This window comes from Rana temporaria, chromosome 7 (assembly GCF_905171775.1).
Source record: "Rana temporaria chromosome 7, aRanTem1.1, whole genome shotgun sequence".
NCBI lineage: Eukaryota > Metazoa > Chordata > Amphibia > Anura > Ranidae > Rana > Rana temporaria.
This window is the reverse complement of record NC_053495.1, coordinates 139,586,505-139,612,799: the sequence shown is the minus strand read 5'-3', so window position 1 is coordinate 139,612,799 and position 26,295 is coordinate 139,586,505. Positions and strand designations below refer to the sequence as shown.

At 46.4% G+C, this 26,295-nt stretch overlaps 1 protein-coding gene across 4 annotated transcripts in view; it reads left to right on the top strand.

Moving 5' to 3' along the window:
- Positions 1-10,865: 10,865 nt before the first annotated feature.
- Positions 10,866-26,295, top strand: part of BRDT (bromodomain testis associated) — a 206,824-nt gene continuing 191,394 nt past the window's right edge. For 2 of the 4 annotated variants that reach the window (XM_040360042.1, XM_040360038.1), the window contains exons 1-2: positions 10,866-11,187; positions 11,297-11,511. In XM_040360042.1, coding sequence (XP_040215976.1) covers positions 11,323-11,511 — 189 coding nt within the window. In that variant the 5' untranslated portion in view covers positions 10,866-11,187; positions 11,297-11,322. The remainder of the gene's footprint in view (positions 11,188-11,296; positions 11,512-26,295) is intronic. The other 2 variants (XM_040360040.1, XM_040360041.1) reach the window with 2 other exon arrangements.

Sequence of the window (26,295 nt, the reverse complement as noted above, 5' to 3'; positions counted from 1 at the left end):
TCACTAGATAGAGTGGTAAGCTTACAGTCCTGTTTAAATGTTGTGTTTGCTTCAAAAATTATACCCCATGTCGCTATTTTTTGCTTCAAAGCCTCTATAAAAGTCTATGTCAAAGCTTGCTTTTAGCATCTGCAGCTTTTGAGAGGCTTTTATTCAGCCTGGTTTTGTTTTGTAGATTGCAGGTATGAGCTTTTCCAGGATGCACTGGTAAAGCAACACGTGAGCCGGAAAGATGTCATCACCAGTCACTTCCGGTTCATTTGAATATATTCTAGGAGTGTCTGGTGCAAACATCACATCTAGTGTACAGCATGGAGCAGCAGGAAGGTGAACAGGGTCTGGACCAGAGCAACTAGCATTGCAGACGGCACACGTGGTGTTTAACACATGAACGCTACAGCAGAAGGTGAGCAGGGACAGAAGAGAGAGGACGGAGCAGCAGAGCTGGGGGACCAGAGCAGGAGAAACTAGATTTCACACATGATGAGCAGCATGAGAGCAACATAAGGGGAGGTGAGCGGGAGATCAGCAGAGCTGGGGGTTACTACTGAGCGGGAGATTAGCAGAGCTGGGGGTTACTACTGAGCGGGAGATTAGCAGAGCTGGGGGTTACTACTGAGCGGGAGATTAGCAGAGCTGGGGGTTACTACTGAGTAGGGGCATCAGCAGAGCTGGTGGTTACTACTGAGCGGGAGATCAGCAGAGCTGGGGGTTACTACTGAGCGGGAGATCAGCAGAGCTGGGGGTTACTACTGAGTAGGGGCATCAGCAGAGCTGGGGGTTACTACTGAGCAGGGGATATGCTGAACAAGTGAACTAACGAGCTGGGTATCTGCTGAAAAGGGGTACTAATAAGCAAGGGTTCTACTGGGCACCTTTAAAACAAAATAGAAAATCAACACACATAGAGCATTTGCCAAGTTTCATTAAAGCTTCAAAAAAGCATCACTGGAACATCACCGAAGCATCAAAAACGTATCCAAAAAGCATCTTGAAGCTGTAGACACTTTATTTTCTTACATTATTTTTATTCGATTTCGTAGAAAAGGTTACAAAATAGAGCCTCTGGGCATACCCAGGCTCAAAATAGAACAAACACAAAATGAAAAATAACAGTTGAGCGTTCAACGTCCTCGCTAAGCGTTGGGCTTTTTAAATGTGTGTTAAAGTGGAAGCAAGTGTAAACGAGTATTTCTACTACAGCGATGCAGAAATCTGGTAGGAAGTTTGTTCTCAAAACCAGTGAGCATGGGAAAAGTGATCTCCTGGTTAAAGTGGTTGTAAAGTCAGAAGGTTTTTTATCTTAACCACTTCCATACAGGGCACTTATACACCCTCCTGCCCAGACCAACTTTTAGCTTTCAGTGCTGTTGCACTTTGAATGACAATTGCGCGGTCGTGCTACACTGTACCCAAATTACATTTTTATCATTTTGTACCCACAAATAGAGCTTTCTTTTGGTGGTATTTGATCACCTCTGGGATTTTTATTTTCTGCAAAAAGAGAGTTAAAAAATGACCAAAAATTTAGGAAAAAAATAACGTTTTTTTTTTGTTTCTGTTATAAAACATTGTAAATAAGTACATTTTCTCCTTCACCAATGGGCACTGATGGTACTGCACTGATGGGCACTGATGAGGTGGCACTAATATGCGGCACTGATGATGGGCACTAATATGCGGCACTGATGCGCGGCAGGGATGGGCACAGATAGGCAGCACGGATGGGCACGGCTAGGCGGCATGGATGGGCACTGGTAGGCAGCACGGATGGCCATAGATGGGCACTGATAGGTGGCACCAACGTATGTGTTGTACTAATGGATGCCAATCAGTGCCAAACAATGCCTGCCAATCAGTGATCCCCATTGTGGGCACTGATTGGCATCCATTATTTGTGTATTTGTGTATCCCTGGTGGTCTAGGGTGACATACCTTTGTTTTACAGTGGTCCAGTTTTACAGTGGTCCACAGGGGCACGCAGCGGCTCAATATCCTGAGGACGTCATATGACGTCCACTCAGGATATTGAAACCACTTTGCCGACGTCAATCTCTCATTGGCGGGCGGCAAGTGGGCATTCTATGCATTGAGATATTTTCCCATTGTTTTCCCATTATTTTCAATGGGAAGGAGCGGTATACATGCTGCTCCTCTCACCGCTCCAAAGATGCCGCTGACATGAGATTTTTTTCTCTCCCGCCAGCGCATCGCCTCAGTGTGAAAGCCCTCGGGCTTTCACATTGAGTAGGCAGTGAAGGAGTTTTTCAGGCGGTATAGCAGCGCTATTTTTAGCGCTGTACCTCCTGAAAAACTCCTTATTGTGAAAGGGGTCTAAGGCATTGTAACTGATCAAATCACCTGTGCAAAATAATGGTAAGCCTGAAAACATGACCTGTTGGTGCGCCTCGAGGACTGGAATTGAGAAACACTGAGTTAGGGTATCACCTCTAGCTGTTATCCCTGAAGATTCAAAAAATGTATTTGTCAGTTCCTAAGGGTTCTTGTTCTTTATTGATTTAATGGAGGATGGCCCTTTCTCTTTCTGGACACACAGAGCAGTGGCTCAGCTCGGGTGTCCCCATAGCCAGCTGCTTGCTATGGAGGCACTCAACAGGAGAAATGGGCCAGGAGCACAAGAGAGGGGCCTGAGAAGAGGAGGATCTGGGCTGCTTAATGCAAAACCACTGCACACAGAAGGTAAGTATAATGTTTGTTAGTATTACCTTGAGTGTATGCATGAGGGTTTTGTTACTGTATTATATTGGGGGAATTAGGCTGTGTAGGGGTTGTCAGTTTTAAGTCTGAATGAGTTGCCTGATGTTGCGTTTTATCATTTTCAAAATAAATTAACCACTTCAGCCCCGGAAGAATTGGCTGCCAAATGACCGGGCCATTTTTTGTAATTCGGCACTGCGTCGCTTTAACTCTGTGGTTCTTAACCTGGGGGTCGGGACCCCCTCGGGGGTCGAATGATGATTTGCTAGGGGTCCCCAAATCCTGTGCTGTTCCTAAATCCCACATCACTCTCCCAGTCTATTCGTGGCCACCCAGTAGGGCTGTCCCTGGAGCCTGTGGCTGCCCAGCTGGGCTTTTTCTAAAGCCCCCAGCCACCCACTCAGTCTCTTAACAGCCAACCATTCAGTTCACTGCCTAGGTGGGGGGCAGAGACTAGAGGTCAGCTGACTGGTGAGGAATGGGAGGGGCTGGAAGAGACCATATCTCCTGATTTCGGCATAGGTGTCACTGCTATGAGACACCACAAAGTCAGAGACACCGTGAGTAACACTACCTGTGATTAAAGTTGCCATTAAAAGTCCCCACTACAGTTCTCAGATCAGCAGATGCCCATGATCAAGAGCACCCAAATTGACTGATCAGAACTCCCCGCCAGCACTGCCACTGATCCCAACTCCCCGCCAGCACTGCCACTGATCCCAACTCCCCACCAGCACTGCCACTGATCCCATTCCCCCACCAGCACTGCCACTGATCCCATTCCCCCACCAGCACTGCCACTGATCCCATTCCCCCAACAAAGGAGTAAGACGAGGACTAAATATAGAGAATACATGGAAGGGAGAGGAAAAGGGGGGGATGAACAAAGAAAAAGGGCGAGAAAGAAGAAGAGAAAGAACAAGAAAGACGGCTAGAGAGCGGGATGGAGGGTAAAAAAAACAAGAATCTAGGATAGAGAGAGATAAAAGGGAAAGAAAGGAGAACAAAGAGAGAATGGTACATCCCTTAAATGTACCATAAGGGGTTTTAATACTGTATGTGTGGAAGGGACTCGGGGAGCGCTAAATATCCAGCGGTTAGGGGCGCAAATTACTTTTCTTTCCTTGGGTGCTGACAAACCACGCTACGTAAATAAGTTTACTGTTAGGGGTCCCCACAACTTGGGAAATGTTATCAAGGGGTCACTGCATTAGAGGGGTTGAGAACCACTGCTTTAACTGAATATAGGAGCTTTCTTTTTCTTTTATTATAATTTTTTTTTTACTAGTAATGGCGGCGATCTGCAATTTTTATTGGGACTGCGACATTATGGCGGACACTTTTGAATTTTTTTTTGGGACCATTGACATTTATACAGTGATCAGTGCTATAAAAATGCAATGATTACTATAAAAATGTCACTGGCAGGGAAAGGGTTAACACTAGGAGGCAATCAAGGGGTTGCGTTTCCTAATGTGTGTTTTAACTGTTTGATGATGGGACGGACCTAGAGGTAAAGACAGATTGTGGTTCCTAGCTATTAGGAACTCACGATTTGCCTTTCCTCAGCTCACAAAACAGGGATGTGCGTGTTCCCTATTTACAAAGAAATCCTCTTCTTCATTTCTCCTGCACAAACTTGGTTCACTATGTACAGCACTTGCTGGTCACTCCGGTGGAATTATCAGTCTCTGGTCAATTCAGCAGTAGCCCATTACAAGCTAGGAACATCCCATCCCTTTGTGGAGAAGTTAGCACATTGTGGAGTGAACAGCATCTCCTTCTGCCTCCCTGTAGACTCTGAGGCTAGTTCTAACACTGCAAAAGACTACCAGCCCACATGGCTGCCCCCCAGCCCACCTGGCTGCTCAATTCCCCCAGTTCTCCTGACTGGCACACGCACATGGAGGTTCCCCAGGGTAAGGTTAGATGAAGACTTTGCACACCACAGTCTTCAAGGCGGCACTGCTACAGCTGACAATCTCTCCCCTTGTCTTTGTTAGTGCACCATGCTGAGCCTCCACCCATTATATTCTGAAACATTCTCCAACATTCTAGAAACAGGAGGGGGGCGTCAGAGAACTGCCTGGATGATTCATCCAACCCTGAACTTTAGTGAACCTGACCCAATTACAGACTCACTAGTTAACATGAGTCTGAATATCGTTTGCCTACTCTCACTACTAGTAGCACACACTAGAGGGTGCTACATATACCAAAGCTTTGGGCTGCAGGCTGGGCACCAGGGCTCTAAGCGTATGTAAACACATGTAAAGGCAGATACATTTAAATGCAGGATAACTTGACCTGGAAGGCAAAGTTTATTTATAATATTTTTTAATTCTTAGATAAAACCGTAATGAGATTACGGTTTGGCTGAAGATCACAGAAAATTATTTAATCTCCAGAAGAGTTGTTACGGTTAGCAGACTGAAGGATATTAAAATGGATGTCTGGGTAAAAAACAAACAAAAAAAAACAAACATATTCCGCACATTTCTGTAACACACGCACATGTCCCCAGACTCCTCATCAGGCACCTGATGGCTGAGGGGGGGGGGGGGAAAGAAGAACACAGCAGTGCTTCTAGATACTTTTATAATTAAAAAAATTCTAAGCAACTCTTAACCACTTGCCACAGTTGTACGGAGGCAAGGTGGCACGGCTGCGCGAGACGACGTACCTGTACATCGTTCCGTGCAATAGCCACTGGGTGGCCTGCGCCCATTGGCCACAGGGGGAGCCAATGAACAGGTCCAACGAATGTGATGTCTGCCGAAACACGCCGATTGTTCCCCAGAGGGATAGAAGATACTGTAACTGACGACTTTTTACCATTAGGACACTTACCTGTCCTGGAGTCCAATGATGTCAGCACCGCAGCTGAGGTTTACATTGGCTGGTCGGGTGCTACCACCGCCATTGCTGGTAAGGGAACCCAGCATTGTAGCCTTTCGCCTGTACAGCCGGGTCCCTACTGCACATGTGCGAAGCACGCTGCGCTCTCACTGGCCTGGCAGAAGGAGAGGAATGAAGGCTGAGCTGCTGATGTACTTTGCCATGGCCCGGGCTCCCGAAAGTGGGGGAAGGTGACCAGTCAAAAACAGGTCCCTGTTTCCCCCCCTCCCCCCTGAAAGGGAGGAGAATAATAAGCAGAAGTTCCACTTTATGGTGGAACTCTGCTTTAAAGTGGCTATAAAGTCAAGACATTATTAACCTTAATGCATTCCCTGCAACTAGGTAAGAAGTGTCTCACTGCCTGTTCCTTCCCCATCACTTGCCGAGCCCTCTCCCAATCCAGCGCGGTGCCAGTCTGTAGCAGCTCTGCTCTCTCTCCCCCTCTTCTTACATGACAGAATGAGTCAGTCACATCCTGTCAGAAGGTAGCGGGGCAGGATTGTGCTGCGCCTGGCTCTAGAGCATGTCTGCACGTGTGCCCTCATAGCAAGCAGCTTGCTATGAAGACAAAGCCAGACCCCCAGAAGAGAAGGTAAGGGACTGCTCTGTGCAATACTATTGCACAGAGCAGGCAAGTATAAACCCTTTTAGGTAAAAAGAAAAAAAAAATTTACAATCACTTTAAAGATCACAGCAGTAGGCTAGAAATAAAAAAAATTGAATGTGTAAGTGAATACCCTATATGGCTTTCCATTTTGACCACACACTTTTTTTTTAGCTCTGAGTCTTTTGTGAAGTTGCAGTGAACAAGCTCCCAAATGGGGATCCCTCCCTCCTCCATTGAAAAAGTTTTTTTCTTAAGCAAGCCATAGATTACACAATTTTATTTTCTTCCAACATGGATGGAATCTGGTGCAGCTGTGCATGGTAGCCAATCAGCTTCTAACTTCAGCTTGTTCAATTCAGCTTTAACAACAAAAACCTAGAAGCTGATTGGTTACTGTGCATAGCTGCAACAAATTCTGAGAGCACCATTTTTAGTAAATTTCCCCCAGTCAGTGCTGATGGGTGAATCCCTCCTGCAGCGCTAATGTATTCTTCCTGTAGAACATAATGATCACTGCTCTCTGATATAGCTGCTGGCAGTGATCACATGCAAAAAAAACAAATAAATCAGACAGGCTGGTTGTACATTGGATTGGCTTCAGTATAACCATCCTGCCTATAGTTCAGTAGGGACCGCCCGAGATTCGATCCATCTATGGCCTGCTTTAGTAAACACTGCAGATAACACAATCTCTGAAGGAGGCATGTCTGAAGAGTCATAGGATTTTGATTGTTGAATAAAGATAAAATTCCTGGCCAAACAGAATCTGTATTCAATCAGATACAGACGCTGTTCAACCAGGAATCGTTCACCAGGCTTCTCTGACAAAAATCGATGGAAAAATAAGCTTTCATCCACTGGTGCCAACAGGGCCAACTATGGAACAGATTTTTGGCTTATTTGGCAAAAATCAGACCAGCTGTATACATTAAGGTTACCAGATATATATATTTTTTTTAAATAGTAATGGCGGCTATCAGCGACTCTCTGCCCGCCGCCGCCCGTCTCACAGCCTGTCAAGTCTTAGGGCCCTTTCACACGTGCAGACTGTATGTCCGCATTTTCATCCGTCTGTTGCGGATGAAAACGGGACATACATGGGTCCCTATGCGATTACGGGTGTCAGCGGATGACCATCCGCTGACACACGTAATTTGTCCGCCTCCGCAAAGATCCGCAAAATCGGACGGAAGAAAATCCTATTTTTCTTCCTCCTGCCGGATCGGATCGGATGAACACGGACATACGGTCCGTGTTCATCCGATCCCCCATAGGGGAGAGCGGAGGAAACACAGGGCAGTCCCTGCACAGTGTGTGGGGACCGCCCTGTCAGCTGCCAGCTCATCGGGGATTTTACGGAGGATCCCCGCTGAGCTGTACGGACACACGGAGGCGGATCATTACTGATCCGCCCCGTGTGAAAGGGCCCTTACTCTCTGGGCCCCGGCTACTACTGGGTTGGGAGCGGAGGAAGATAACTCCGCCAGGGAAGACAAGGAGATTAACAGGCAGGCGGCTGGCCGGGACTTGAGCCAAGGCAGAAGAACATGCGAGTGGAGCTGAATTGGCATGCACATGAAACTGAAGAAATATTCCCTCCGCTCCAACCAGCACATGATCATCAGAAAGGGGCACAGATAATGGAAAAAAAAATACACCCCCCTAAGCTAGTAGGAGCGGCGGTGTGTAATTCCTATTTTTTATTTTCATTCTGCACTGACTCTTTGAAATTGCCCCAGCCCCTGTTCAAATCCAATCCAATCCTCAGTTTAGGCCGATACGTATTCTTCTACATTTTTTTTTTCACGAAAAATATTGCAATAAGCGTTTATTGATTTTTAGACGCTATAACTTTTGCGCAAACCAAATAGGGGATAGTTTTATGGCATTTTTATTAATATTTTTTTTTTTTTACTAGCAATGGCGGTGATCTGTATTTTTATTGGTACTGCGACCTTATGGTAGACACTTTTGACACATTTTTGGTACCATTGGCATTTTTATAGCGATCAGTGCTATAAAAATGCATTGATTACTGTAAAAATGTCACTTGCAGGGAAGGGGTTAACACTAGGGGGCGAGTAAGGGGTTAATTATGTTCTCTAGGTGTGTTCTAACTGAAGGGGGGGTGGGGCTGACTAGGGGAAATGACAGATCGCTGTTCATACATTGTATGAACATGCGATCCGTCATTTCTCCCCGTGACAGGACCGGGAGCTGTGTGTTTACACACACAGCTCCCGGTTCTCGCTCTGCAACGAGTGATGGTGGGTGCCCGGCGGTGATTGCGCCCGCCGGGCATGTGCGTCGGCACCAGGGGCGAGCAGGGGGTCCGCGCCCCTAGTGGCTGAAATGCAAAATCACGTAATTTTGCGCAGCCGAGCCAACCTGTAGCCGGTCGGCAACTGGTTAAATAATGCTACAATGTAAAGTTCTAGCCTAATAAGGTGACTACCAATAAGTGGTTAAAGTAAAACTATAGGCAAAACTTTTTTTTTTGGATAGAGTCGGGGATGTTATAACTCTTGTCAGATTGTTTTGCCATCTGTGTCCCATAGTGGAGATTTCCCTTCACTTCCTGTCCCATAGCAAAATGGGGAGTGAGAGGAAATACCTATAAACTAAAGGAATTCCTTGGAGACCCCTAGGAGTTGAGTTCCCCTTAGCTACTTTTTTGGGGGCAACAGAAAATTTAGGATTTTATTTTACTTTTCAATTATCATGGCGAAATAGGACAACTAGATAGGGGTAATCGCTTTAATGCTGTGTTCACACTATTGCAAATTGGATGTGGATTTTCTCTGCATCCAATTCGCATGTCAGGAGATTGTGACTGGCTCTCTATGGAGCCGATTCCCACATCCCTGTAGCGGCTCCGCTGCGAATTGCACAGGAGTCATGTGCGCCTTTTGGTCTGTTTCACGGTCTAAAAAATATCGGGCTGAAATGGTGATGCACCGGACGGACTCCTGCATTTTTCAGTGTGTTTACCCAGCCTAAGGGCACAAGGCACAGGCAGCAATAAATAGTGACAGCTGTTTAAAAAAATAATAATAATAATTTGACTTTAGTTACACTTTAAATCAAGCAGGAAGAAGTTAAAATCATCTGTGTAGCTCTAGCCAAATGTGTGTAGAAAGTACAAGCATTGGCCCAACAGCAAAAGGGTCAGTGAGAACAACGTAAAGTATTCTGCAGCTCTGTGGTCTCCAAACTGCAGCCCTTTGCCTGCTTTTACCTGGCCCTTGGGGAAATATTTCATCCTCTGACACCAACATTGGGGCACAACCCACCAAACCACCCCACCACTGAAGGGGCACAGTAGTACCTCCCAGTGACACCAATGATTGGGGCACAGGTCCCCCCAGTGACACCAATGATTGGGGCACAGGTCCCCCCAGTGACACAAACAATGGGGCACAGTTCCTCCCAGTGACACAAACAATGGGGCACAGTTCCTCCCAGTGACACAAACAATGGGGCACAGTTCCTCCCAGTGACACCAACAATGGGGCACAGTTCCTCCCAGTGACATCAATGATTGGGGCACAGTTCCTCCCAGTGACACCAATGATTGGGGCACAGTTCCTCCCAGTGACACCAATGATTGGGGCACAGGTCCCCCCAGTGACACCAACAATGGGGCACAGTTCCTCCCAGTGACACCAACAATGGGGCACAGTTCCTCCCAGTGACACCAACAATGGGGCACAGTTCCTCCCAGTGACACCAACAATGGGGCACAGTTCCTCCCAGTGACACCAACAATGGGGCACAGTTCCTCCCAGTGACACCAACAATGGGGCACAGTTCCTCCCAGTGACATCAATGATTGGGGCACAGTTCCTCCCAGTGACACCAATGATTGGGGCACAGGTCCCCCCAGTGACACCAACAATGGGGCACAGTTCCTCCCAGTGACACCAACAATGGGGCACAGTTCCTCCCAGTGACATCAATGATTGGGGCACAGTTCCTCCCAGTGACACCAATGATTGGGGCACAGGTCCCCCCAGTGACACCAACAATGGGGCACAGTTCCTCCCAGTGGCACAGTTCCTCCCAGTGGCACAGTTCCTCCCAGTGACACCAATGATTGGGGCACAGTTCCTCCCAGTGACACCAACGATGGGGCACAGTTCCTCCCAGTGACACCAATGATTGGGGCACAGTTCCTCCCAGTGACACCAACGATGGGGCACAGTTCCTCCCAGTGACACCAACAATGGGGCAATATTCCACTCACTGGCAACAAATGGGACATTGTTCACTCCAATTGTCTGCTTCCAATGGCCACAGTCCAGCCCCTCTCAAATCTGAAGGAAAGTAAACTGGCCCCTTGTTTGGAGACCCCTGCTGTAGCCCACCTCATGTTTGGACTGACAGTACCTACCTGTATCCACTCTTAAGTCCAGCTGAATGCCTCTTTACTACACATAGCAGATACTTACATTGCACATGTTGTAGAGACATTGATCCAACATGCAGCAACTTACTATAACGAAAGATTTCTGTGTTTAAAAAAAAAATGGAAGAAGTGAAGGGTGTTCTAACTTTGGGAGGAGTTGATTTTGAACTTGGCCTGTGATATACTGCTTGAGGGTGTATGATACCGCCCAACCTATAGGAGCTCTGAGTTCTACCCAGCACATGCTTGCTTAATTGTTTATTGCAGGCCACCTGCTCTGACTTCCATGTGTGTTTTAATATAGCAGGGGGAAGCAAAGCAGCAGGCTGTGCATCATGGTCTGGATTCACAAACTTTTAGGAAAATCATACCCCTTTAGCCTCTGGGAGATACAAGACATCAGTGGAAGATTCAGCTCACAGGTGTCCATCCAATACTGAACTACCTTCAATTGTCAGATCTTTTAAAAGATTGCTCACAGAAATGTTCTGTGGCAAGACTAAGCTGTGACATTTGCAAGTGTTTGCTGATCAAGCAAGACCAGAAGTTCTACAGGGTCAGCTATAAATTAAGTGGCTGATCATTTTTAGATTGGTTAAACAGATACCTTATTAAAATAATTGCTTGATCGTTAATATTTCTGATGCTTTTTTTTTTTTTTGCAGTGTAATGTATACTGAATCGGTGCACCATGTTAAGCCGGCAACTGCACTCATCTATTGCAAATCCTCCACCCCCAGAATACATTAATCGGAATAAGACTGGACGTCTGACCAATCAACTACAATACCTAGAAAAGATTGTTTTAAAGGGGTTATGGAAGCACAATTTTTCGTGGCCGTTCCAGCAGCCTGTGGATGCTGTAAAGCTGAACCTCCCTGTAAGTAAAAAAAAATGGTAAATTTGTAATGTTGGCTAGCTGTTGTGATTGTATTGTAAAGTTTATTTTTGCACCCATGTTGTGTAGATCCCTGATGTCCAACCTGTGGCCCAGGGGCTGTATGAGGCTCTTTGAGGCCACTGCAGACACTGATCTGTGTTTCCCTATTGCCCTTTTATAACAGTAATTTCTAGTAGTCTCATGCAATATGTCTCCAGTCTAGGACTGTTTTCAGAAGCATTTCCACAGTTTTCCAACAACTCCTATAGCATGTTCACACTAGGGTGACCACATTTCCAAACTGCCATTCAGGGACACCCCCCCCCCCCCCAAAAAGAGATGAGGGGGGGGAAATATAGTCTTGGGGTTGATGGGGAATTTGGTGGCGGGTTATTTGTCAGGTGATTGTGCCACCTGCCACCAGATGCAGTGCTGTTGTCACTCCCTCTGCATGAGCTGCGTGCGTAGAAGAAAAATAGTGGAGTCACTATCTGGAGAGTGAAGATCACACCAGTCCCTGCTGCTTGCCGCTGGGTGTCGGAGAAGGAGGTGCGTGGGGACAGTAGTGCTGCGCAGGTTTAGCTCCCGGCTTGTCTGAGAGTAAATTGTCACTGGTTGCAAGATGCCAGGCAGCGCCGGCCCTAGCAACTAGTTCCGGAAACGTAGTTAGTAGGGGGTGGCTGTGTCCTCCATTTCATTCCGGGACACTGTATTGTCCCGGAATGAAGGTGCCCAGGACAGACATGTCAATTGCGGAACAGTCCCGGGCAATCCGGGACACGTGGGCACCCTAGTTCACACTCGCTGACAGTCTCCTGCAGCATGTCTGTAGTCTGTGACATTCTCTGAATATTTCCTATAATATCTCAGTCTAGCACTACCCCAGGAGGAGCTGCTGGTTTTGTTTTGGGTGGCATGTTACCTCGTGGCTCCTCCACCGTCTAGGGGTGTATGGTGAAAGTAGAAGTAACGGATAGTCCGCCACTGGTGTCTTTTTCTGTGCTCTTTATTACCCAGCCGGGTAAAAACAATGTAGCGCCCCCTTACTTTCAGTATGGGCACTACGCTAAAGTTAGTGGGGAATGGGAGAGTTACCTTGCTCCCATTCACTATTTGTTCAAATTGTGCGACTTCTATCATTCCAGAAATGTCCACTGGGTCAGTCTGTGGTCCAGGGATGCAATGTCATCCCTGGCCAGCAGTTGGCGCCAGAGGGGTTCTGGCAGAGTAAGTTTCTCCAGCAGCCAATCAGAGGAGTTTTTCCCTCACAGGGAGTGCTGGAGAGGAGTATATCTGTGACAGGTGTCATGTGTAAAAAAATCTTCGCGGGGTCCCCGTTCCAGGTGCGGCATCCACATTTAGGGAGCGTGCATCCATGGCCCCCGCCGGCGTGGCCCACCTGGCCATAATTGCAGACTACTTGGAACCTCATCCGGAGGTACAAGGGGACCCCAGTGACTGGCTGGGTTCCCGGTTCTATTGAAAGGATCCCAGGCTGGGTGCCGTTCGATTGGGGAGTCGGTTTGAGAGCCTGAACAAACCAATTGGGGATCCGGTGACCAGAGTACTGACAGGTAGGTTTGCTGTCATCTGGTGACCGATGCAGAAATCTACTGGGAGGATTCGCTCCATCGATCTATCCAGCTCAGTTATTGTAATTGGCCTGTGGCAGAGGCCTGAGCCGGGTCTGTGAGAGAGCCCTGTTCCTCCCAGAAATCCTAAGTGACATCTCGGCTGCCAGGCCTGTAAAAAAGGGGCTGTCCGGGGGCACTTAACCCACTCAGTTGGAGTGGCGACGAGTTACAAATTGGTACTATGCAGAGCAGTATTGACTGCTCTATTTAATATCCAGGCCTGATACTGCAAGGTTCTTCCTCGCTCTCTATTCATCAACTTTGCCCTTCCCAATTGATGTTGATGTTGGCCTGGAAAATAAAGCATTGGAAAAACCCTTTATTCACTGTCTGGACCTTCGCTCACTGTTTGTCCCTGCAATTGCACCCCTAGACAACGCCAGGGTAACTTAAATAGGCCGATCCCAAATCAATCAGCGTCTCCTTCGGGGGTAGCGCTACAACAATAAAACTTGTGGTGAAAGGTAGAGATTCAGTAGAAGGAGAAACGGCAGATTCAGGCGCAGCAATAGGGAAACAGTCCTGCTCCCACGTGTAACCCTTATTTCCTGCCTCAGTGGGCTTAGTGTACCCAGACAGGCCTCTCTCACTGACCTGGCAGCCAGAGTAGCACTCGGAACTTAGGGAAAAGTCTCTGCCACAGACCCTCCTTACGATTGAATTAGCGGAGATAATCCTCCTTGATGGACTTTGTGCCTGAATCTCCTTCAGGTAGTTTGCAGTTAGGTTACCGAATGACAGGTAACCAACGTCCAGCCTCTCAGTTCCCGGTTACCTTGATCCCCGGTGGATTGTCGAGACCCTATTGGATCGCCAGCCTCTCTTGGCTCTCCTCAGGTGGCCTCCCCACCGAACAGCTTCCTCTCAAAGGAACAGCGCTTGGGATCTTCTCAAGATTAGGGACCCAGTCGATCACTGGGGCCCAGCCACAGCTGAAATGTTCCGGACCAACGTGGTCCCGGAACACCGCGTGGCACGCGCACCCCGGCCCGGAAGGCCATTTCGCCGGGGGGGGGGCCGTGATGTGACCACCCTAAAGGTGGGTGCCACACTGGAAGAAGACCCAGACCAATGGCGTCTGTCTCATAAATACCCTCCCCCAGCATGCACAGTGAGGAAAACCCTTCCTAAAAGGCTGCTGGGGCAAAGCACCCAAACCTCAACTCCACTGCTGCCACCTGTCATCCTGGGGTGGAATCGGCACCACAAAAGCGACAGAAGCAACAGAATTAGCCCACAGCACAGCCAAGCTGAGACAGAGACCCACTTTTAAACAAATCAGACTGGTCAGAGCTACTTAACTCTGACCCCCTCTAAATTTAAACTACCACCGTTTCTTAGAAGTAACCAGGCGCTACATCTGTAATCTCTGTTTCAAGTCTCTAACTATTATCTCCTGTACCATGTTTTATAGTAAGGTGACCAGATTTTTAAAATTAAATCCGGGGACATTTTTTTTTTTTCAATTGCCAAATGGTAAACTATTTATAAGCATATTTGCAGTGTATGTGTTTATGGATTGATTGTACGATATATACATTTCTCACATTTCGTCCATGAGATAAAAATTCTTAGAATTTTTTGGGATATGACTTTGGCCCCTTTCACACTGAGGAGTTTTTCGGGCGTTGCATCGCTAAAAATAGCGCTGCTATACCGCCTGAAAAATTCCTGCCCAGCCTGAGGGCTTTCACACTGAGGCGATGCGCTGGCAGGAGAGAGAAAAATCTCCTGCAAGCAGCATCTTTGGAGTGGTATGTATACCGCTCCTTCCCATTTAAAACAATGGGAAACCGCGGTAATACCACCCGCAATGCGCCTCCTGTAGGGGAGCATTGCAGGCGCTATTAACCCTTTATCGGCCACTAGCGGGGGTTAATACCGCACCGCTAGCGGCTGAATCCCGTGGCAATTCCTACGGCATAGCGCTGCTATTTTTAGCGGCGCTATACCGCCACTGCGCCTCCCGCCCCAGTGTGAAAGGGGCCTAACAGAATGTTATGAAGAGAAGATGGAGAAAAAACTTGGGAGGGGTGGGGCCCCCAAAATTTAAATCCAAAGAAAGGCAGGGGCGGCTCTAGACAATGTTTATTTGGAGTGCTATTGTGGTGCTTGAAGTAAAAGTGAGGGTGCTAATGCGGCACGCTACTGCACACCTGTGGGAGTGACCAGCAAGTGGAGGTTTCTTCATGGCGTACAATGGTGATCAGTAGGGATGAGCGCCAGCGTGTTCGCATTGTACACATGCAGAGCCCGCCAGGAAGTCTGCACGGCGCTGTGCTAATCACAGCCAGGGAGACATTGTCCCGATTCTCGGCTGCAGAGATTGGGAAATGTCTCCCTGGCTGTGATTAGCGCAGCGCCGTGCAGACTTCTTGGTGGGCTCTGCACATGTACTATGCGAACACGCTGGAGCTCATCCCTAGTGATCAGTATATCCTGGCCTCTGTATATCAAAAAATGCAGCACAACCCTACACTTCCTATATACAATTTTACAAATGGACTTCTAAGTAAAATGGTAAAACCTATAAATGAAAATCCAGTGAAAATCAACCAATGTATTACAATATAGTAGTGATAGTGTCACCCAGGGCCGTTTGAAGGAATTAGGGGGCCCCAAGCAAAATGGACATGGAGGGCCCCCCCCCGCCCGCACGCAAAGCAAAGAACCACTAGTGCCCCAGAATAGCATGAAATATAAATATGGGCCCAGATTCAAGTAGAATTGAGCGATATTTGCGGGGGAGCAGGGCAACGATTTTGCCCTGCGCCCCCGCAAATATTTTGCGCAGCAGTAGCTCCGTGAATTGCGAGGGCGCGCCGGCAAATTTGCCCGGCGTAAGCTTGCGCAAGTTAAATCATTTAAATTAGGCCCGCTCCCGCGCCGAGCGTACAGCGCATGCTCCGTCGGGAAACTTTCCTGACGTGCATTGCGGCAAATGACGTCGCAAGGACATCATTTGCTTCTAAGTGAGCGTGAATGGCGTCCAGCGCCATTCACGTTTCACTTACGCAAACGCCGTGAAATTCAAATTTCACGGCGCGGGAAGGCCGGCTATACTTTAGCATTGGCTGCCCTTACTATTAGAAGGGGCAGCCTTGCGCTAAAAGTAGCCGTACGGAAACTCCGTACCTGGCTTGCGCGGGGCCCGCGCAAGCTTGTGATTCAGTGGTAGTATGCAATTTGCATACTACACGCTGATACACAATGGGAGCGCCCCCTAGCAGCCCCCGCAAGAATGCAGCCTAAAATCTGCGAGGCATAAGAGCCTTATGCCGCGCAGATTTTAGCCTGCAGTCGGTGTAACGAGGTTCCTGAATCGGGAGCACTCGTTACACCGGAGCAAGTAAGCACTTGTGCTGCGTAACCTATGGTTGTGCGGGCGCAAGTGCTTCTTGAATCTGGGCCATGGTGTGTAAATCAACCAACGAGGTTTATTTATAAAAATATCTTACAAATTGGTGTAAGATATAGCCAATAAAAGTGATCACAAAATGGTAAAATATGAATAAAAGCAATGTGGGAAGCATAAAGATGCCAACATCTTTATGCTTCCCACATTGCTTTTATTCATATTTTACCATTTTGTGATCACTTTACATCCCATTAAATATGTAGCGCTACCCCCGAAGGAGCCGCTGTTTGATTTGGGATTTAAGTTACCCTGGCCTTGTCTAAGGGTTCAATTGTAGAGACAAACAGTGAGCGAAGGTCCAGACAGTGAATAAAGGTTTTTTCCATTGCTTTATTTTCCAGGCCAAAATCAACATAAATTGGGAAGGACAAAGTTGATGAATGGGTGGAGAGGAAGAACCTTGCAGTATCAGGCCTGGATATTAGATAGAGCAGTCAGTACTGCTCTGCATAGTACCAATTTGTAACTCGTCGCCACTCCAACTGAGTGGGTTAAGTGCCCCCGGACAGACCCTTTTTTACAGGCCTGGCAGCCGAGATGTCACTTAGGATTTCTGGGAGGAACGGGCCCCTCTCTCAGACCCGGCTCAGGCCTCTGCCACAGGCCAATTACAATAACTGAGCTGGATAGATAGATGGAGCGAATCCTCCTAGTAGAATTCTGCATCGGTCACCAGATGACAGCAAACATACCTGTCAGTGCTCTGGTCACCGGATACCCAATTGGTTTGTTCAGGCTCTGTTGGACGACCTGCCTCTGGGTCCCCCTCAAACTGACTCCCCAATTGAACGGCACCCAGCCTGGGATCCTTTCAGTGGAATCGGGAACCCAGCTAGTCGCTGGGGTCCCCTGGTACCTCCGGGTGAGGTCCCAAGTAGTCTGCAATTATGGCCAGGTGGGCCACGCCGGCAGGGTCCATTGATGTGCGCACCCTGAAGGTGGATGCTGCACCTGGAACCGGGACCCCGCAAAGATTTTTGAACACGTGACACCTGTCACAGATATACTCCTCTCCAGCACGCCCCGCGAGGGAAAAAGCTCCTCTGATTGGCTGCTGGAGAAACTTACTCTGCCAGAACCCCTCTGGCGCCAACTGCTGGCCAGGGATGATATTGCATCCCTGGACCACAGACTGAACCAGTGGACATTTCTGGAATGACAGAAGTGCCACAATTTGAACAAATGGTGAATGGGAGCAAGGTAACTCTCCCATTCCCCACTAACTTTAGCGTAGTGTCCATACTGAAAGTAAGGGGGGCGCTACATATATATATGTCACATTAATTTATGAGTTGGTGATCTATTATCACTGTGGTCATTCTCACATTATTTTTACTCCCACCCCCCCCATGCTTTTCCATTCTCACCTCCCCTTTTTACCTGTAGGCTGTAGCGTGGCCGAGCTCCTCTTCCTCCTGTCAGTCAGGTGTCCTGCCGTATTTTTGGAGACTCGGTGCCGCGCATGCGTAGTACAAGGGGGGGTCCTTATCCGCCGGGCGGAACTTATTCGGCAGAACACCGGCCGAGTCCTGTGCGGTACAGGGGATTCAGTTTCCTGTTCCCGGCCGGACTGAAAGGAAGTTGGCACTCAGTGTGCACTTCCTGTCAGTCCGGCCGGGAACAGGACACTGAATCCCCTGTACCGCGCGGTACTCGGCCGGACTGACGGGAGGAAAGAAGAGGAGCTCGGCCACACTACAGCCTGGGAAGGGGAAGTTGGGGGGGCCCCAAGCAATTGTTTGTTTTGCCTGTCCTGTAGCGATGGGCCTGGTGTCACCCCCATCTGCAAAAATATTTTGAGAATTTGAGGAGCAAATAATGGTGAAGCCCCTACATACAAAAATAACAGACACAAATCAACCAGTGCATTAGAACTTAGTAGTGGTCGTGTCACCCTCTGTGCAAGAGGTAAGAAATATTGCAGGACTTCAATGTGCAAATAGTGGTAAAACCCCCTTTATATATATATATATATAATCATAATAAAATGTACACTTGATGTACTGTACATATTTTAGGTTTTATTATATTTAGGGGGTTTCACCCCTATTTGCACTTTGAAGCTCTGCAAAATTTCTTACCTCTTGCAGAGAGGGTGACACCATCACTACTATGTTCTAATACACTGGTTGATTTGCATCTGTTATTGTATGTAGGGGTTTCACCATTATTTGCACATTGAAGCTCTGCAATTTCTCTAAATATTTTTGCAGAGGGGGTGACATCATCACTACTATATTGTAATACATTGGTTGATTTGCACTGGATATTCATTTATAGGTTTTACCATTGCACTTATAAGTCTATTTGTACAACTTTATATATGTGTAGGGCAGTGCTGCATTTTTTGCCTTTTATTGATTCGTGATAGATGAGAGAACCAGCCAACAAGATTCTCTTATTGCTTTTGAGATTTTAGTTGCATGGTAATTGTTTTACCTGATTTGTTACTTCCTTTTGTATACTGGTAACCACTGGCCATGCATATTGGTTGTCAGTGTGCCCCTGTATGCTGGTGCTACATGCAGGGTGTAGTTGGGTGCTGGGTGTAAGACTCAGGAGCATGCTGCCTGTAGGCTGCAGGGCTCGGGAGCATGTTATGTTCAGTTGTGGCCAAAAGTTTTGAGAATGACACAAATATTCGTTTTCACGAAGTTTGCTGCTAAACTGCTTTTAGGTCTTTGTTTCAGTTGTTTCTGTGATGTAGGGAAATATAATTACACGCACTTCATACGTTTCAAAGGCTTTTATCGACAATTACATGACATTTATGCAAAGAGTCAGTATTTGCAGTGTTGGACCTTCTTTTTCAGGACCTCTGCAATTCGACTGGGCATGCTCTCAATCAACTTCTGGGCCAATTCCTGACTGATAGCAACCCATTCTTTCATAATCACTTCTTGTAGTTTGTCAGAATTAGTGGATTTTTGTTTGTCCACCCTCCTCTTGAGGATTGACCACAAGTTCTCAATGGGATTAAGATCTGGGGGGTTTCCAGGCCATGGACCCAAAATGTCAACGTTTTGGTCCCCGAGCCACTTAGTTATCACTTTTGCCTTATGGCACGGTGCTCCATCGTGCTGGAAAATGCATTGTTCTTCACCAAACTGTTGTTGGATTGTTGGAAGAAGTTGCTGTTGGAGGGTGTTTTGGTACCATTCTTTATTCATGGCTGTGTTTTTGGGCAAAATTGTGAGTGAGCCCTCTCCCTTGGATGAGAAGCAACCCCACACATGAATGGTCTCAGGATGCTTTACTGTTGGCATGACACAGGACTGATGGTAGCGCTCACCTTTTCTTCTCCAGACAAGTTTTTTTCCTGATGCGCCAAACAATCGGAAAGAGGCTTCATCGGAGAATATGACTTTGCCCCAGTCCTCAGCAATCCATTCATCATATGTTCTGCAGAAGATCAATCTGTCCCTGATGGTTTTTTTTGGAGAGAAGTGGCTTCTTTGCTGCCCTTCTTGACACCAGGCCATCTTCCAAAAGTCTTCGCCTCGCTGTGCGTGCAGATGCGCTCACACCTGCCTGCTGCCATTCCTGAGCAAGCTCTGCACTGGTGGCACTCCGATCCCGCAGCTGAATGCTCTTTAGGAGACGGTCCTGGCGCTTGCTGGACTTTCTTGGGCACCCTGAAGCCTTCTTCACAAATGCAGTGGAATTTTTTTTTTATGGGATTAAGTTAATTTTCATGGCAAAGAGGAACTTTGCAATTAATTGCAATTTGTCTGATCACTCTTCATAACCTTCTGGAGTATATGCAATTTCCCAGCTCAAAAACGGAGGCAGCAGACTTTGTGAAAATTAGTATTTGTGTCATTCTCAAAACTTTTGGCCATGGCTGTACACAGTGCAAGGTTCAGGAGCATGCTATGTACAGAGTGCAAGGTTCAGGATTGCGTTTCGGAAAGAGTGATGGTCAGAGACTGCAAACATACTAAAGGGGATGGTCAGAGACTGCGGATATTATACAAGAGACGGTCAGAAAATTCTTCACTGAAAAGCGAGCCATGCTTGGGTCACTTTCCAGAGGAATTTGACAAGCAGTGAGGCGGTGATATTTACTTACTGCCTTTTTAACCCCCTAAGTACAACTTGAAAGCACAGAGGACAAAGTACTGTTATAGGCTGAAAAAGTTCTTTGGCTGCAGTTAAGGAAAGGGGGGGGGGGATGATAGGGAGGGAAGGACGTGAGGAGGAGGAGGGGGAGAGTTCAGTCACAGCTCTCCTTTCTCTGCTCTTTCTTCTTTTTTTTTTTTTTTTTTTTTTTCTTTTTTTTTTTTTGTTTTTGTTTTTGTTCCCCCCTCTTTTTGTTTCTTCTTATGCCCCTGCTACCTGGGGGTTTGTTCTACATGTGCTTACTTTGTCTTTTGGCAGATTGTGTTTTTAGGTTGGCTGCTTATGAGTGGAGTCATCGAGCTCCCCCTGATATCCGCCTTGTATTGCACTGTTATATGCTATGCACTGTTTTCTTTTCTGCTGATGTTTTGCTGACATCCCTGTACTCTTCCTTTTATGGCACGGGGGTTACCTTGTGTCTAATAAAGTGTTATTTGAAAAAAAAAACGGTGTCCTCGCTGTGAGGGTGGGACAAGTGTATCAGATGCTTATATCCAGCTGCTGACTTTAAAAAAATGGACACTTGCCTATCTAGCACACCTGCGATGCCGAGCAATCGCTCATCTCTTGGCTGCTTGGAGTAAAACTACTTGCATTACTGCTGTAAATACTGTTTCTACTACCGTCTCTCCGGTAATAAACTTTGCCTGGTTTATCAAGGCAGTACTCGTGATTCCCTCCTGTGGAGCCGGTACACCCTACACCCGCTTACATGTGGCCGCATCACCTTGATCATGTCTGATCGAAGCCTAAACAGGATCAAGCCTGGTTAGTATATAGATGGGAAACTGCCCAGGAATATCATATGCTGTAAGCTTTCCCCACCTGGGTGAAGGAGGCATCTGAGGCTGTTGTGTTTTTGAGAGTATCTCAGGCCAGAAAATCTTAGGGCAGTCTCTGAGGTGGTTTGTTCCATCTTTACCCTGCAGAAACCTGGTAGGTCAAGTGCACTCCTTGGGACTGTCTGGGTCTGTCAGAGTCGTCAGTCTTTTGCCTTGCATTTACACTTTGAGCAGAAGTTATGGGCTCATTATTGTGAGACAATTAAATGGTAGCAGTTCCAAAGCCAAATGGGGACATGAGGTCATGATCTGCTGAACATCCTCCTTCTGTTCCGGATAAGCTAGACTGTTCAGTGATGACCTCTCTGCAAAGGGTAGCTTTCGGGGTCCATAATTATCTGTAAACGCACATCTTTATGTGGCGGTTTGTTTCCAGGCTCATCAAAGATTTTGGTAATTGCAGTGGAAAGGCGTGTTTTTTTTTTTTTTTTTTTTTTGTGAATCTTCCCTTTTGGGTTGACCACAGCTGTCTTTTGGGTGTGCAAGTGTCCATTCCCCCTATAGGTGGCGTATAACCCTGATGGTAATTACTATAGCTGCTCTGTGTCCCGTGATGTTCTACAAGAAAGGGTTTTTACAGGTAAGCTGTAGGAAAAATCCTATTTTGCAATTAAATAACATTTCTAATTTATATTACGTTAATCACAAGAGTCCCCCTTTACATCTGAGTCAACAGAGTTCTCCTTTTACATCTGGACTCGCAGAGTTCCTTTACACTTTAAAGGGGGGACTCTGGGGACTCTAACATAAGGGGATGCCACTGGTGTAAAGGGGAACTCTAATGTAAGGGGTGCTCTGAGAACCCTGATTTTACCTTGGTGTACTCTGAGGCAGGAGAGACTGGGGAGACAGTCAGATGGGGGTGGATGGTGATCTCGCTCACCCTTTGGCAGTCTGCACCTCTCATCCAGATGTATCTGAGGCGGCTAGACTTCAAATTTCCCACCGGCACTTTCCTTTTCTGAGGCACAGCGCCAGGGATTGAAGTGTGGGCAGACAGAGGGTTGGGAAGGAGGAAGAGGCGCAGATTGAGAGGGGGTGGAGAGAAATTGTTAGTGCTGGCTTTGGGCAGTGTGAAAGAGATGCTCTCGGCTTGGACAACTGCACCCAGAAGCCCTGCTGGGAAGCCATAGTCTGGTCTAAATAATGTCTGTCTGGGTTTCAGGCAGTCTATAACCCGGACACATGATTCCAATTCCGAACAGGTGGCAACCCTACCCTAAACTGCTATGGCCAGTTAGGCCAGACACTTTTATTGCACAGGCCTTAAGTGAAACTAAATGAGAGGGGCTCAAAGATCAAACATTGAATTTTAATAGTTAAATGCTGAAAGCATTGCTTTAAACACTCTGAAACTGTACCCACTATCCACTACTTTACTGAATATGAGGTATCTGAGATAAAGGGATACAGCACAATCTGAATTCTCGGTGCCCATATCGGTGATTAAAGTGATATTGTAGTGTGTGTGTGATGTTTGAAAAAAAACAAAAAAAAAAAACGTATGCTTACCTGGTTTTGCACAGAGCAGCCCCAATCCTCTTCTCGGGTACCTCACTGGTGCTCCTGGCCCCTCCCTCCTGCCAAGTGCCCCCACAGCAAACATTCAGACAGAGCTGCCGCCTGCCCCCTCCCTCTCCTCATTGGCTCACTGACTTTGACAGCAGCGGGAGCCAATGGTGCCCACTGCTGTCTCAGCCAGAGGGAGAGTCCCGGACAGCTGAGGCTCTCGTATAAGGGGGGACTGGCTGCTTTTTAGAACCACTTTAAGACACAGATTAGAAGAAAAATGGGGATCCAAACTAAACCTGTACAGAGCACATCCCTGACCCATCTTATGGAATTGATTCACACTTTTGGAACTTTTTCCGGTTTTAAAATAAACTGGGATAAGTCTACTCTTCTTCTACTAGACCCGCTGTTGGGGCCTTTACCGCAGAGTGCTCAACAGATTAAAGTTAATTTAAAGGTAATTAAAACAATAATCTTGAAATATATATATGGGCAGGTAAAAAGGCTAGAATAAGCTATACACAGCTGAGCATGAAAAAAAGGAGGCGGGTTGGGGCTCCCCGACATAAAAAGATATTATTTTGCCGTTAATTTAGCTAGGTTAGTAGAATGGACAAATGCACACCAAAAAAAAATGGGCACGTATGGAAGACATAATAAGTAATGCACAATTAAACAGAAATATTTGGATACCACCGAAGACGAGGAAATTGGGCACAAATACACATAGTATAACAAAGAATGTTTTTAAAATATGGGACACAGTATTTAGACGGGAAAAATGGGAGTATAACTCCCATTAATCCCATTAGCAGGCACAAATTTTTTCCCACCAGGCAATGGAACACGTTTCGGAAAGCAATTGGGTGAGAAAAAATTAAAAGATATTGTCACACGGGGAAAAATAAATGCAAGACAGGATATAATAATGGGAGAAGGGGATCAACGGATGAGTGAATGGGAGTATTTACAGTTAAATCACTTTGTGAGCACATTACCACAACCAATTCGGGAAGATAAAACATTAAACCCAATAGAAAAAATATGCAATACAGATAAGCCACTGACACATGGTATATCAAAGGCATACGGAATATTAACGGAGCTCGAGACCCAAGAAACATTGCCCTGTCTAGAAAAATGGGAAAGCGATTTGGGTAAAAGGATTGACAAATCACATATGATAGGTGCAGTTTACAATCATGCCTTAGATATAACTACCATAGAAGCAAATTATTATGGTTAGATGGCACCTGACCCCATTAAGAATGAATAAAATCCATCCAAAAAACTCAGAGCTCTGCTGGAGGAATTGTAAGCAAAAAGGAACAACTATGCATATATGGTGGGACTGCCCGAGAATACAGGAATATTGGAAAGAAGTCCTGGAATATATTGAAGAAATAACAGGGGAGAGGATCCCTTGTAGCCCGCTGACCTGTCTGTTTCATGGAACTGAAAAAACAAAAAAACAATACGGAATAACTTTGGTTCCAGTGCTGCTGAATGCAGCAAAGGCCCTGATCCCAAAAAACTGGCTACATCCAAAAAGGCCATCAATTAAAGAATTGATAGAAAGGGTGGAATATATAGAAGAGATGGAGTACCTCGCCTGTGGAGAGACAGGAGGAGAGGATAGATATAGAGTGGTGTGGGAAAAATGGAAAGTTTTTAAATTTTCGGAAAAATTCGTTCAAGGAATGACAGATACAGGGAGGGGAGGAAAAAAAAAAGACTAGTCATGTCAGTATATTAAGTAAGTAGTTAGACTTGTTAAATGGAAAAAGTATAACTAAAGGTTCAAAAATGACGAATTTGCAACTGTTAATAAAAAAGAAAAAAAAAAGAAAAGAAAGAAAGAAAGAAAAGAGCAAAAAAAATACTAAAAGGGAAATAATCAATAGGAAAAAGAAAAAGGGGAAAAAAAAAAAAAAACACGCATTATGCGAAGCCACTAGAGAGACGTTATGGGCGGTCTAACCGTGAGCAAGTCTTGCTGTCAAGTGTAAGCGGAGTCTGAAGTGGAAAAAAAAAAGAAAAACAGATTAAAGTTGTGGATAAATTCAAGTATTTAGGTATTATGGTCCATCCCAATTTAGATCAATATATCAAATTAAATGTGGAACCTGTCCTTAAAAAGTTTCATGAAAAAGCAACTGGTTGGATCAAGTTGCCGCTGTCCGTTGTGGGGCGCTGTAACTTGATCAAAATGATCTGGAATCCTCAGTTACTCTATGTGCTCCACAATGCTCCCATATGGATTCCTGCCCATGTGTTTAAGAGATGTAATACCATATATCGGGCACTAATATGCAGGAAACGGGTCCCAAGAATTAAACTGGAAACTTTACAGGAAGTGAAGGAGTTGGGAGGCCTAGCAGTACCAAACCCATTTTATTATTTTGTTGCTGCACAGTTACAACACCTGGCAGGATGGTTATGTCCGGAAACCTCGGACCCTATTAGAAATATAGTGGGTACCCAGGTGACTGGGGATAATCTAGTGGAATGTGTGGAAGCGGGGGAACTGGGTGTTCTGGACCAGTACCCGACTTTTATACTTATAAATAAGATATGGAATAAAACCAAACAGCACCTGCAATATATGGGATACACTAGCTGGTCACGTATATGGAAGAACTGTAATTACCCAGAACTTGATAAACTACAAAACTTTTCTAACTGGGAGAGACGGGGAGTAAAAAATATATCTCACAATTATATTGTGGAGGCGAACTCAGGGAGTTTCAGTCCCTGAGGGATGAATTTGATTTGCCCAACGCGTCCTTTTTTCAATATTTACAACTGCGACACGCTATTTCGGCGCAGGCTACAAATTCGATATGGGAACTCACTAGACCGGTAGTGCTTACGCAGTGAACTATGGCGTCATCCAGGAAAGGACAAATCTCGTCCTTGTATAGCTCCCTTCTCGGCCACGTCTCTAAGGCGATGACTTTGAGATGTAGAGCTGGTTGGGGGGACGATATAGGACATATCTCCGATGAGGAGTGGGATGCAATACTGGGCAATGTCCTTAAGGTATCGCTTTCATCGACTCAGAAGCTTACTCAGCTTTTCATTATTCATCGTACATATCGTACACCTGAAAAGCTGTATAAATGGCGTAGAAGAGATGACCCGTTTTGTCCCCGATGCCTGGTGGACAACGGGACGCTTGTGCATATGCTGTGGAGGTGCCCGAAGCTGCAGCGCTATTGGGCTGCGGTGGTGGCCACTATCAATAGCATATGGA